Below are 14,729 nucleotides of genomic sequence, written 5' to 3'. Positions count from 1 at the left end.
AATGTAGCTTGTCCCACTGTTTCATGATATGTTTATAACTTGCCCAGTTATCAGCATATATAAAGCAGGCCTCACTGAGACATCCTGTCAGTTTCTACCTGATGTGCACTATACTGAGGATTTATGGGGTTTTGAAAGATATTTTAAATACTTAGACAACTGCTGTCATTTTGAGAACTTTGAAGATTGTCTGATCAAGCTTCATAGTTTCTTAGTATTAACCACAGACAATCACACACAGCTACTTGTTACTTTGCTATGTGAGATATACCTATTGATGCTGTCTTTACTTTCATTGTTTAACTATTCTGTGTAACTAATGTAATATTGTATATTGTATTTTTACAACTGAAGGGAATTTATGAATGGAATTTCACAGCCTCATCTATCAAGGGCATAAGGTGAGTGTATGAAATAATGTCAGTGCCAAATATATTAAGGTGTGGACTTTGGTTTGAAGTGTGTGTGCTTGGGGCTGGGGTTATGAGACATTTTATGCAGTAAAGGATAACCATGAAACTGTGACCTTGCATCTCTGGCTAAAAGAAGTAAATCAGAAAAGGTTACTGTAGGGTGTATGATGAAGTATGTGAATAATAAGAAATATACGGAACTTGCATTTAATAGTTATTTGAGAAAGATTTCAGTGCATTCATATCACCAAAGGAATTTAAGTGTTAACATAACATGGGAACCAAGCATAAATTTGAACCCAGTCAAACCAGAGAAATGGCCTGATACAAGGTTTAACTTGTTTTAAAATCAATCCACTTTACAGTATATTCTGTGAATCGCTTTGAGACGTCTCAACTACGTGATAAGGCGCTATATAAAATGCAAAGTTTATTACTAAGGTTGGGAGGGTTTCATTATAAACGAATCCCATTTAGGTATGGAAAATAACTAACTATTGACGAATCATCCATACGTTTTGCAGTTGGCAGATTGACAGCATTTGAAGGAGTCATTATTTAGTGAATCCAGGAAGTGAATACTATATTTTCACTCCCCTCTTCTATGTTCCTTGCTTAATAGAATAATTTCATTCATGCCGACCTGAGGCTGCGGTATCTTCAATCACACAGCGTTGATCTGTTCTAACGAAGGGTCGTGGATCCGAATCATTGACTCACTTTCCTTTCTCCATAGATATTGCCTGACCTGCTGAGTGTTCCCAGCGACTTCTGTTATTATTATGGAATATAATGGTTCATTTCTTTCCAATTTTATTTTCTCCCCTTCAGCATTTCAAAATTTGATGAGCGCTGCTGCTTCCTGTATGTCTATGACAACTCTGAAGATTTTCAGATCTATTTTTCCACAGAGGCTCAGCGTAGCAGGTAAGAAGAGAACTGTCAAGCTATCAATTCTGGTGAGATTTATGAGTAGCCCCCTGTTAATGCTATGACCTCTCCACTTTGTGAGATTCTGATCCCTGTTAATGCTATAACCTTTTTGGCAGCGCAACGTGAGGGCACAGTTTCAGAGTTGTGAAAGGTCAGGTTTGAAACCAGATTAGAAGCGTTTATTTGAACAGATGGTAATTAATAGCTGGAATGAGTTACCAGGAAAGGTGGTTGAGGTGTCAGGTGGTTGAGGTTTCAGCCTGGCTCAGATGGTAGCTTAGTCAGACGATTGTGGGTTCAAACCCCAAGTTGGAACTTTGAACTCACTGCTTAATGCAGTGCTAGGGGTGTGCTGTATTGTTGGAGGTGCTGTCCTTAAAATGAGACATTAAATCAAAGTTCCATCTGCATGTTGATGTGATACGGTTTGTGGAGTCCTGTGGCTCAGTGGTTAGTGTGCTCGTCTCGCAAGCGAGAGAGCTGGGTTCAATTCCCACAAGGGCAAAACCTTGGGCAAGTTTCCTTACTCCACACGCCTGATAATAATCACTCAAGAAAAAATACAATAATAAATTGGTCACTTCAATCCACGACTGTTCGTGAGACATTGCTGTGCGCAATTGGCTGCCACATTTGGCCCACAAATATAGTCAGTTAATTTTACAGTCTATTCTGTGGAGCTCTTTGACACATCTAGAAGATATGAAAAGTGCTATATCAAATACAAGGATTATTATTATTATTAAGGTGCTAATGCAAGGATTATTATTATTTTTGAGGTAGGCCACTGAATTTAATACAGTTTGATGCCAACCCAAAATCTGAAATTGGCTTCATCAATGATTTTTGCAGGTTTCCATAAATGTTCAAATTCATCTTAAATTGGAGTCAATTTTACGCTGGTTCTTTTAGTGGGCCCTTCAGTTGTGCACAACAGTGACACCCACAGGCTAATTCTGACTGACCTGCTCAGTTAGTAATGAGTTATTTTTATAATGGGGATTATAAACAAACATATATTTTGTTACGTTCTTGAATACTTTGATTGCTTGGCACTAGCGGGCAAGTATAATGGAGAGAGGTTTCGTGAAAGGTGCTATACAAGTGTAATTTGTTGTTATTGTTGTACATTAACCTACTTTGAACTTTCAATGGGGACATTTTATGTTTGTCACCATACCGCTTCAAAATGAATATTTAGATAACAACCCCCTCCACTTACAAAAAAAAGTTAGGGTGCATTAACCCAATAAACCAGTTTAAAAACACATTTTAAGTGACAGTCTTGCCTAGATGCTGGAGTTTCTTGGCACTTAATGGAGCTTCAAGATGATCTCCAGTAATACCTCAGCTCTCACGAGTTGGTGATTGTAAATACATTTCCCGGGACGAGAAGCAATGTACTCCTGAGGTGTTGTTTCCAGCTTTGTGGAGTCCTGTAGCTCAGTGGTTAGAGCACTTGCTTTGCAAGCGAGAGACCTGAGTTCAATTCCAGACAGGGCGAAACCTTGGGCAAGTTTCCTTACTCCACACGCCTAATAATAATCCCTCCAAAACTAAAAACAATAATTAAATTGGTCATTTTCAATCTACGACTGTTTGTGAGACATTGCTGTGCGCAATTGGCTGCCGCGTTCGCCCACAAATATGCAGTCAATTCACTTTACAGTGTGTTCTGTGAAGCGCTTTGAGACGTCCTCCAGACGTGAAAAGCGCTATATCAAATGCAAGGATTATTATTATTATTATTTTGAGGGTCTGGTTTACGTAGGTTTTCCTAACAGCACTTTTTCAACCCCAAAGTTTCTCAAGTAGGAAAGGTATAAACAGAAACTTTCTGTTTGTGAACCAGTCTCCTTCAAAAAACAATGAAGAGCACTTTCTGTTTTTGGTATTAACGGGGCTGAGGGATTCAATCTGAGACCACATACAGTAAAAAGTTCATTTCTAAATCATGTTCATTCTGATTTTTGTTTGACAAAAAGATCAACAATTCTTTGTACTGTTGGTGTGCTTTCCATTTCTCTGTATGAATTTGACTGTATCGTTCTTTCAGGTTTTGTCACTTGGTGAAGGAAATTATAGATAAAGTGGGAAATAGCTTGGAATTTGAGGTGGATAATGATGGTGACACACTGGAGGTAAGTTGGAAAACTATCCTAATGAATAAGTAATACTTGTGTTTGATACAGCACCTTATCAAGTTGAAATATCTCAAAATGCTTCCCACATAGAGATCTTGGTGAAACTGTTTATTTGAAGTAAAGGGGGAGGGGGAAGGAGCTCACTCTTGAACCTACCATTAAGTCTGTCAATTTATACATTTTCCCCATGATAATTATCACATTGCAAGTCTCATTTTTTCCTTAACTGTATTGATTGAACTATAAAATGTTTTGTAATATAATAGAGGCTGTTTTAGTCTTAATGATCCTCCAAAAGATAATTGTTCTTCACTTCCAGTATGAATATGACTTGGATGAGACTGGAGAAAGAGTGGTATTGGGTAAAGGCATGTATGGCCTGGTCTATGCTGGGCGGAACCTAAGCACTCAAGTCAGAATAGCAATCAAAGAAATACCAGAGAGAGATTGCAGGTATGTGTCATTTGTGAATCAGGACTCAAGCTGCTTTTCTGGGCATGAGGGGACAGTAGGGTGGGTGTTATGGAAGGATGAGATTGGATGGGCCAAAGAGCCTTCATCATCCAAACCAATCTTGTGATCAGTACAGATCTGTTCCTGGTAGTCGTCCTGATTTTGCAACTTATGTTTATTGCATGTAACCGGGATGAATGAGCCTTTGTTTCATTCTCAAGTGCACTGTTACACTGAATGTTCTTGTGAGTGTGTGTCTCTAATGGACAGAATATTACTAACTATCTAATGGATGGATTATTGCTAACTATCTAATTGGTGGAATATTAGAGGATGAAATGCTGCTAACTAACAGTAAGCAATAGATTAGAAAGATTTAGTGTGGATTCTATTTCTCAAATCTTCTGATGTATGGAATTTGACATTTTTTTGCATTGTTATAGCGCCCTTCACACAGGATAGCACCCACAGAGCTTAAAGTAGCCATAGTGGGATCTATTATCTACTAAATAGTAAAAATAGCATCCTTTTTCCCCATCATTAACATTTAGTAAAATGTTCACTATTTTTAGCAATCAGCATAAGATAGATCACACAATCTGATGTTAGAGTAAAGCTGCCTCTGTTGTGCTAATTACAACGTCTTTCAGCTCCAATCTCAGTCGGAATAGCCCTACTGCAGCAATGTGAAGTTTTCTTTTGTCACACCAGCTAACCCTAAATCTGATTGCCAATTAATGACAAGTACAGTACAGCAGTTTTTTTTTAAAAAAAGGCTTTTGGGTGTGCATGTGTCAGGAGGAGGCAATAGGGAAACTATTGTTAGTAACAGATTAGTAGGTGTGTTAGTAACAGTACTTATTCACAGGTACTCCCAACCTCTCCATGAGGAGATAGCTCTGCAGAAGTACCTTAAGCATCGGAATATTGTGCAGTATCTCGGCTCGATCTCCGAAAATGGCTTTATCAAGATATTCATGGAGCAAGTGCCAGGAGGTAGGTTTATGAAACGTTTGTATGTACATAGTACAGTGGCACTTCCAGTGTACTTTGTCTGGGCTAAATGATAGAGAGCATGAGATACTGTATAAAACATGCCAGACATTGCGACTGAAAGCAAGGATCATTTGGTATTTTCACATCTTCGTGGGACTTAATTAGAGGAGTTTTGCAAATTCTTCACTATTCTAAGCGCTCCTAAATTTTAAGACTAAATGGCAATGCAGGCTAAGTGGAATTTCAGGGCTTTTTTTTATATACAAATTACAACAACAATAACTTGCATTTATATAGTCCCCTTCTTGCGGGTAAAGTCTTGGAGTGTTTATATTAATCAAGAGATAACAGTTGTTATTAATAATTATCAATGGAAACCGTATTGAAATAGTCTGTGCTGCACTAGATCTATTGCTCTCTACAATCTAGTACTGTAATGAATTAATTTTCTGTTATAATGTATGCCTTTATTATTTGCAGGCAGCCTTTCTGCACTCCTGAGATCCAAATGGGGTCCATTGAAAGATAATGTGTCTACCATTGTGTTTTACACCAGACAGATACTGGAAGGACTCAAGTACCTTCATGAAAATCGGATAGTACATCAAAACATCAAGGTAACTGATTCCATCAGTTCTATAAGGGATAAACAATCTCAGAAGTAGTGAGGAGGAGGAATGTTCATCCCCAAACTTATTGTTAAGGGCAGGACACAAAACAGCCATGTTTCCTGTCTTTGTTTGTGAGCTTGGCGCAGTGGTAGCACTCTTGCCTCGGAGTCAGAAGGTTGTGGGTTCGAATTGCATTTTGGGACTTGAACTCACAGTCTATGCTGACACTCCCAATGCATTGCTGGGGGTGTTTTGCATTGTTGGAGGTGACGTCCTTTGGATGAGCCGTTAAACCGAGATCCCGACTGCCTGTTCAGTTGGACGTTATATATTCCTTGGCATTATTTGAAAAGAGAAGGGAATGTCTCCTGGTTTTGTGGCCAACAATCCCCCAAATAAAATTGGTCATTCTTTCATTGGCTGTTTGTGGGACATTGCTGTGTCAATTGTGCTGCTGCATTTGCATACAAATACAATCACTCCACAGTAACTCCTGTGAAGCGCTTGAGACGTCCTTCCAACGTGATAAGCCGCTTTACCAAATGGCACGAATTATTAATATTATTGTGTGAGTGGGGATGGTAGTGTCTTCTCATTCATTCTTACATTCATTCTCTTTAGGCAGAAAAATAAGATGCACACCTGGTCATCACACCAGGGCCTTTCGCATTACATTCAGTCAAATGCAGCAAAAGCAAGGGCAAAATCATCTAGGCTATCATTTGAAAATTGCCAACTAAATTCTGTACCTTTCGTGCTTTCCACCAAAACATCAATCCTTTTTCCTTCTCTTCAAGCTACTTGCCAGGCTTAGGCAATCCAAGCCTCCAAAGCAAGACCAGAATTCAGTATAATTGATAAATTGATTATTAATTGATAAAAAAAGACTGTTCCTTCTACCACATACAGATTGCACCAATTTTATGTAGGGAGAATTCACCACTTACCTTTCTGCTGGTATACAATGTCAATGCTACCTCTATCTGCTGCTGTAGTAAGAGAAGCCAGTTTTATACTGTCGTGCTGATGAGGATACTGGCTATTTGTTCATTCCTCTAGTTAACTCTTCTGATATTTTTTCTAAACGTTTAAGGACATTCTTCCTTTCAGGGAGACAATATACTGGTAAACACGTACAGCGGGGTGGTGAAGATCTCCGATTTTGGAATGTCCAAGAGGCTAGCAGGAGTGAATCCATGTACTGAAACATTTGCTGGTAAGAGGATAAACCAGGAATTTAAAGTATAAGTATTGTAAATGTGAAGCATTCTCTATCTCCATTCTCTATTCTTCTTCTTGTAATACCAATCATTTCTAGGAACATTGCAGTATATGGCTCCAGAGATTATAGACAAAGGTCCTCGAGGATATGGCACACCAGCAGATATATGGTCCTTGGGCTGCACTATCATTGAAATGGCAACAGGGAAACCACCATGCTGTGAATCAGGAGAGCCTGAAGCAGCAGTGTTTAAGGTGAAATTGCTCTTTACCCTTAACAAGATGAGTTTATGTCTTTTTGCGTTGGCTGCCCACAACTGCATTCATTTGTCAGCAGCCACTTCCTATTTTCATACTTAGAAACACATCATATTTAAATAAGGAGTGGAGTCCTGTAGCTTAGAGCACTTGCCTCGCAAATGAGAGGACCTGGGTTTGATTCCCGGGCAGGGCGAAACGCTGGGCATTTCCTTACTCCACACACCTCTGTTCATGTAGCAGTAAGTAGGAATCCGGTTGTTAGTCCATTGGTGGATTGCTTTTCCGGGGATAATAATCCCCTAAAAAAAATTGTAATAATAATTTGGTCACTCAATCCACGACTGTTTGTGGGACACTGCTGTGAGCAATTGGCTGCCATGTTTCGGCCACACAATATACAGTCAATTTACTTTACAAAATATTCTGTGAAGTGCTTTGAGATATCTCAAAGATGTGATAAGGCGCTATATCAAATGCAAGGATTATTACACATATTACTATAAGCCCTTACATTTGGTATAGCATCTTTCACATCAGGAGGGTGTCCTAGAGTGCTTAACAGCATGTACTGTAAAATGCAGTGGCTGTGATTATTTTATTGTGAGCATATGTGGCAGCTAATTTGTGCACAGCAATGTCCGACATGTTGCCTTGAAGCCATTAAAATCTATTTATTTCTGACTTAAATTTGCATGAAATAAAATGAGTAAACACATTTCAAATTACAAATGATGAAATATTAAAAGTAGACAACGTACTACTACAACTAATAATAAGCCTTCCATTTGATATAGTGGCTTATCACAATGTTAAAACATCTCAAAGGGCTTTGCAGTATTTACTGTGAAGAGGACTGACTGTATATTTTGTAGACAGATGTGGCAGCTAATTTACAGTTGAAGCAGTGTCCCACAAACAGCCATAAAGTGACCAATTTTATTAGGGGAATCGTTGGCTAGGACACCAGAGAAATTCTCTTCTCTTTTTGATTAGTACCACTAGTGCCATGGGATCTTTAACCAAGATTCTCAGTTTAACACTCAGTTTAAATGCTCCAAGATGCTGTCTGGCATGAAGGGCACTATATAAATGTAAGTTGTTGTTGTTATTGTAACATCTCAGTTTAACATCTCATCTAAAGGACGGCACCTCTGACAATACAGCACACTAGTCCCAGTACTGGATTGGGTGTCATCATAGATTATGTGTTTAATGTAGGTTTTAAATACACAAGCTTCTGTTCTAGGCATTACCAGATGAGCCAGGCTGACACATCGGATGCTTCTTACACAAAATACACAGTCAATCCACTTTACAGTATAACCTCTGAGGCACTTTGAGATGTCTTGACGATGTGTTAAGGGGCTAAATCAAATGCCAGGAAGATTATTATTATTACCTAAAGACATGTTGAAAGAAAATCTTGTTCAGTTAATCTTACAGATTTTTCTGTGTTTTCTAGTACCTAATAGTGAGGGGGCTTGAATAATCCGTGGAATCAATGAGAGAGAATATAAACCAGCAGGTGTCACTGTTTCCTTTGTCACTGTTGAGCTGCATTTCTTCCTGCAGGTGGGAATGTTTAAAATCCATCCGGATATCCCCAAATCCATGTCAGCAGAAGCGAAGGCTTTCATCCTGCAGTGCTTTGAGCCTGATCCCCGTAATCGAGCCACTGCTGTTGATTTGCTCAAAGACCCATTCCTCAGACAAAAGATCAAGGGCAAGAAGCATAAAATTCAAGCCTTCAAGCCAAGTGGTAAGACATGGCGATCAAGATACATTGTGCATACAGTTAAAGCTGCTTTAATAATAATCCTTGCATTTTGATAAAGGCCTCATCACGTTGTTGAAACGTCTCAAAGCACTTCACAGAATGTACTGCAAAGTGGATTGATGGCGTATTTTGTGGCAAACAACTAAATGGATCCTGCATAGTTTATATAATTCACATGATTGACCTTTTTGTGAAATTTTCCTGAGAAAGGTAAAAAACACAAGAAAACAGATGGAGCCCAATCGAGCCTGTTCCACCGGTTCTGATCTTGGCAGATATTTTAATCTCAATGATTAAAATTGAGATTAAAACCTTTTAATCTTTCACCAGAATATTGCCCTTTCATCATAACCCTTTAAGCACTCTGGGACGCTACCCTGAGTGAGGGGTCGCTATATAAATACAAGTCATTGATGTTGTTATCTCTATCACCCAAGTACCCATCTTTTAGCACAAATGTACAAAGAATAAGCAATAAAATTGTACCGACCATGCAGTCACCAAATTACACATGGCACATTTAGTAAGTAAAACTAAACAAAGAGATGTTACTGTAACTGTAACTGGACCTAATTGCTGTTTGTTTTCTTGCTGTTTAGAGTGCAACCAGAGTGTGTCACTTCCCACCCCAATCCATAATGATAATGTGGGCAGCAGTGGGAGTGAGCACGGATCTGTGTCGCCTGACTCTGACTCGAAACACGATGTATTCTTCGAGAGAAAACAATGGTCAGTGTCAGAAAATTAGATAAGAGTTTTGAGGTCTTATTCACTCAGGTACAGTGGAATCCTGCATATTCACATGCTGACTATCTGCAAATCTACTTAACTGCATTAGGCTCAGATACAAAATGAGATGCAGGATTGCAAGGTAAACAAAATGTAATTACATGCATGTGTACAAGGGTAATAATCCTTGCATTTGATATAGCGCTTTTCGAGTCTTCTAGACATCTCAAAGAGCTTCACAGAATATACTGTAAAGTGAATTGACTGCATATTTATGGGCGAAACGCCGCAGCCAATTACATACAGCAGTGTGTCACAAACAGTTGTGGATTGAAGTGACCAAATTATTATTGTTTTTTTTTCTTGAGGGATTATTATCAGGCGTGTGGAGTAAGGAAACTTGCCCGAGGTTTCACCCTGCTGGGAATCGAACCAGGGTATCTCGCTTGCAAGGCGAGTGCTCTAACCACTGAGCTACAGGACTCCACAATGCAAACTCAAAGAGAGAGATAATTTGAGAGAATGAAAAAAAATCAGACAATGAGAGACAGATTCACAAGATATATTTAAATAAAGAAGGACCTCTGTCCCATTTGATACACCAGTTCTACTGTCCTCCCAGTATCAGGGTATTTCTGAATGAATTACTTGTCTGGTTGCAACTCACTTGCCAAACATTGAGCTGAAATCTCAGATATGCCTCAGTACCAACCTATTATTCACCATCCGATAAGAAATCCGCTCAGTCGTGTTCCTTATTTCCCACCAGGGAAGAGCAGATATGCCCTTTTTCCTTTATACAGTGCCTTCTACCTATAAATTCCCTCACATTTTAGTAGCTCAGTGTCTCTCTGATCTCTCTTATCCTAATCATCTGCTCGCCCCTCTGCTCAGCTAACTGAGACTTGCTGTGTGTCCTCCGCACTATCTATGTCAACATTGGTGGCTGAGCTTTCAGATTCTACGTCACCTACCTTTGGAACTCCCTTCCTCTACTCCTCCATCTCATGCACTCTCTATTAGACTTCAAACATGTCTGTAAACCTTCCACTTCAAGCATGTCTATGCTCAACTCCACTTTCGTCCCTCTCCCCACTCAATGTCCAACCCCATCACTGTAACACATTCAGAGACATCCTACGTGAAGGACATTATGTAAATGCAAGTCATTATTGGTGTTCTATTGCAATTCAGCTATCCTAGATCATGGAATTGTATTGTGAAACTTTCAAGAGTAATTTAGGGTACAATCTTGCTGTGTTTCCTAATGGACAAATTCCATTTAGAAATACTGTAAAATTGGCCCCAAAGTTTCGTACACCCAAACCAATATGATTTAATTCTTTAAAGCTGCTTTCTCTGATCTTGCTCTGCTCCTTAATGCAGCATCTCCAATCAGACTTCATTCAATGAGGATCAAAATAGTGCAGTTGCTTATGATGAAGTAGATACAGGCCTTTTTCTGCTAAAGAAAGACAGTGAACGCAGGTCCATTCTCTACAAGATCCTGAATATGGACCTGAATCAAGTTGTTTCAAACTTGCTGGAAAGTTTTTCACAGGTAAATTACCTCTTCCAGACTTCTGTGTATATGAGGAACTACACATTACTTACTTGTGACTGACATGATGCTGTTTTCATATGAAATAGATTTAGATAAATTTAGTCAATTTAATACTTTCATTTCTGGAACAGTCAAGATTTTCCCAACGCATACCAGTTGATTCAGGGGGTATTAATCTGACTCAGTGTCACATCTCCTTTGAAATTGAACTTGTTTTCTCGCTGACAGGTCATGGGCAAGGTTGAAAAGTGCAGGAGACAAGTCAAGGATTGGGGGCTAGGTGACTCCAAGCTTGGGGTTTAAGAGTCTGTAAATTGTAGATGGAAGGAAAGACTGAGGGAGATAAGACTTGAAATCCTGGGGAAAAACTAGAATTGGAGATAATGCAATACAATGAGGATGTAAGAAGGAGGACAAATGTGTAACACACTATATTTGGAGCTCGAGAGGAACAAGGTCAGAGGAGTGAATAACACACAAACTTTATTAAAACAAAGAACAACTCTTCCATTTGCAAGAAATACCCATTTCTATCCATTTCATGTTGTAGGGACACGAGGAGCTTAAGCTGTCAATTGAGCACATAAAGCAAGTTATTGGTATTTTGCGAAATTTCATTCACTCCCCAGAGAGGAGAGTGATGGCCACAACTCTCTCCAAACTCAAGTTGGACTTGGATTTTGATAGCATCTCAATAAACCAGATTCAGCTGGTATTATTTGGATTCCAGGATGCGGTAAGTAGAATGGAGGAACATGAGTACTAATTCTTGTAAATGAAATGACAATTTTAGCACCTACAGCCAGCAGAAGATTGTCTTGATGCTCACCATATAGAGGTTGGTAGAAAACATAAACAACTGCTCAATGCATTTCTGAGCAAATTTTTGTGCAAAATATGGAGAAGAATTAGGTGTCAAGGTCAGCTTGTTATGGCCCAAATGAGGGAAACTGGTGAGGAGAAGCAAACTGTGAATGATTCCAAATGTCGATGTACTAAGGACTAAGAAAAGCTGGCTCTGATCTCCTCATTCGGTTCTCTACCACACCCTCAGTTAAGAACACAAAGTACACAAGCATCCATCATTGGTTACGTTATTGGGAAGTATGACCAAACTAAACTATTCTGATTTCACTTGGCCGACACAAGCATTTAGTAAATAGCATTGTGTTTCAGAGGTCGATGTGGCAGATTTAATGGTAGGTTTTAGTTTCTTTCTCTTGAAGGATGGCCTATAAACCTCAAGAAATTTTGTATTTTTTTTTAAACCTTAGGTTAATAAGGTTTTGCGAAATCATCACATCAAACCCCACTGGATGTTTGCAATGGACAATATTATCCGCCGTGCAGTGCAGGTTGCAGTCACCATTCTCATTCCAGGTACGAGTACAACAACAACAACAGTTTGCACTTATATAGCGCCCTCCGTGCAGGGTAGCGTCTCAGAGCGCTTAACAGTGGCGGAGACTGACTCCGAGCCTGGGGGGAGTGGGGAGGTGGACTATCAACCGATTGTGGAGTTGGCTTCAACAACATAGCTGAACTCATAGAGTTTAGGCCTCAAACATAACTATTTTGTCTGAGAGTTTTTGTTTCTTACAATAAAATGATGCAAATTATATTGGGAAACATGGAGCTTAAGTCAACTTGATTGTCACAGTTTGAGTTGAAATTGCCAAGTTCTCTTTGCTGGGTTACAATTCAAATGGGCACTGGTAATTTGCCCAAGTTGCTTTATTTTTTCTGAGAGTTGACAGACTATTTGACCACGGGGGAGGCATAGCAGCTAAGCCCGATCCTGTCACAACCCACAATGTCCACAACATACGTTTCATCAGGGTCTCTGCACAGTAAATTTTCCCCTTCTGAGCTGATAGGTGCTAAATCCACATTGAATGGTCAAACTGCTGAATTTGAGATCCGTTAACTCAGCGCAGAGCAGGATTCAGACCATAATCTTTTGGATTATATGACTTAGTGCAGAATCAGGCAGTGCCTTTAACCACCTTTACATCATCAGGGTGGTTAGCTCTACATTACATTTTTATAGAGTAAAATTAAAATGTTTTTAATCAGTAGTGTCAGTCAGTGATAATCTCATAGCTGGGCCAAACAAATCTAACAGGCTCATCTACTAATAGTCCACTACATTTTAAGAAGAAACTGAGCTGACCCTTGTTTCTTAGATAACATTTCAAATTAAATTGCTTGTTAGGAAAAGACTACATACCTCTTGTTGTTTTTGCTGTTGATTCAGAATTGCGTACTCACTTTGACTTTGGCCCTGCTTCTGAGAGTGAGTGGGTGGACACAGACAAGCTGGAGGAGCTATCATCTGTCGACAACCAGAGAGAGCAGCCACTACACCAGAAACCAATCAGTGTCTCTGGAACAAGCACCTTCAATCCAGTCTCACCTCTCAATGTCCAACATCTACATCATCCACTGAGTGTGCAGCTGGAGAGACTTAAGCTGGAAACGAACAGGTAATCAGACCTTGAGCCAGCCATCCCCATTCAAGCCAGAAAGCTCAGTCCCTTATTCCACCACCAACAATCTTCGCTCAGTGATTGTCGGGCGATAGAGAGAACTCTTGCTCCTGGTTCAGGTCAAGATGGAGCAGAGAAAAACAAGAGAACCACATGCGTTCTAGTCATAAAAAATTCAAAGAATTAAGATATAACTTGGCAGAACCAAGATATTAATTAAACTGTTTTGTCAGAGAGTGCCAAGAAATAAACTGACTTTTGATTTTGCACACATTGAGGTACTGATGTCACTCTAATAAGAAAAGGCATGAAGTGCGAGCCAGGAATTTCCCACACAGGGACGTGCTTCTCCTGTGCGCCTCCTATTGACTGGTTACAGAGTGGCATTGTTCAACTGCGACAATAATCATAATATCCTTACATTTGTTATAGCACCTTTCACATCAGGAGTATGTCCCAAAGCGCTTCATAGGATATGCTGTAAAGTGCAGTGATTGTGTGTTTTGTGGGCGAATGCAACGTAGTAAAGTGAAGGAGTACTTCCTATCTGACCAATAATAAGACATGATCTCCCTGATTCTTTAGGCTTTTGGAAAACCTGGTCCACAAGGAGAACGAGTGTCAAAATCTCCTTCGACAAGCAATTGAGCAGAGAGACTGGGAATCACATCTTCTGCAGTTAAAATCCAAAGCTTTAGGTAACAAATATAACTGACTTGGGCAACTGGACATGCGCAATGAGATCTTATATTATCCACCCCTCAGAACTCATGATGGACTTGCATAAATGAGAAAATAATATTGTAATAATAATCCTTGCATTTAGCGCATTATCACGTCTTTGAGACATCTCAAAGTGCTTCACAGAATATACTGTAAAATGAATTGACTGTATATTTTGTGGGTAAAACGCGGCAGTCAATTGTGCACAGTCGTGTTCCACAAACAGTCGTGGATTTCAGTGACCAATCTATTATTCTTTTTTTGAGGGAATTATTACCCCTGGAAAAGCGATCCACCAATCGAGTAACAACTAGGTTCCTTCTTGCAGCTAGGTAGACAGAGGCGTGTGGAGTAAGAAAACTTGCCCCACGTTTCGCCCTGTCAGGAATCAAATCCAGGTCTCTCGCTTGTGAGG

General features: G+C 39.6%; 1 protein-coding gene across 2 annotated transcripts in view; it reads left to right on the top strand.

The window, feature by feature from the left end:
* map3k15 (mitogen-activated protein kinase kinase kinase 15) overlaps positions 1–14,729 on the top strand; it is a 46,994-nt gene that overhangs the window by 27,140 nt on the left and 5,125 nt on the right. For both annotated transcript variants that reach the window (XM_042334244.1, XM_007891701.2), the window contains 15 exons: positions 355–401; positions 1,245–1,340; positions 3,403–3,487; positions 3,810–3,943; positions 4,812–4,939; positions 5,420–5,556; positions 6,661–6,766; positions 6,869–7,026; positions 8,605–8,791; positions 9,409–9,538; positions 10,925–11,099; positions 11,653–11,838; positions 12,377–12,482; positions 13,360–13,588; positions 14,177–14,289. In XM_042334244.1, the coding sequence (XP_042190178.1) occupies positions 355–401; positions 1,245–1,340; positions 3,403–3,487; positions 3,810–3,943; positions 4,812–4,939; positions 5,420–5,556; positions 6,661–6,766; positions 6,869–7,026; positions 8,605–8,791; positions 9,409–9,538; positions 10,925–11,099; positions 11,653–11,838; positions 12,377–12,482; positions 13,360–13,588; positions 14,177–14,289 (2,017 nt within the window). The remainder of the gene's footprint in view (positions 1–354; positions 402–1,244; positions 1,341–3,402; positions 3,488–3,809; positions 3,944–4,811; positions 4,940–5,419; positions 5,557–6,660; positions 6,767–6,868; positions 7,027–8,604; positions 8,792–9,408; positions 9,539–10,924; positions 11,100–11,652; positions 11,839–12,376; positions 12,483–13,359; positions 13,589–14,176; positions 14,290–14,729) is intronic.

Source organism: Callorhinchus milii, unplaced genomic scaffold, assembly GCF_018977255.1.
Source record: "Callorhinchus milii isolate IMCB2004 unplaced genomic scaffold, IMCB_Cmil_1.0 Scaffold4, whole genome shotgun sequence".
Lineage (NCBI taxonomy): Eukaryota > Metazoa > Chordata > Chondrichthyes > Chimaeriformes > Callorhinchidae > Callorhinchus > Callorhinchus milii.
Note: the sequence above shows the minus strand (reverse complement) of the source record. Positions and strands in the feature narration are given on the sequence as shown.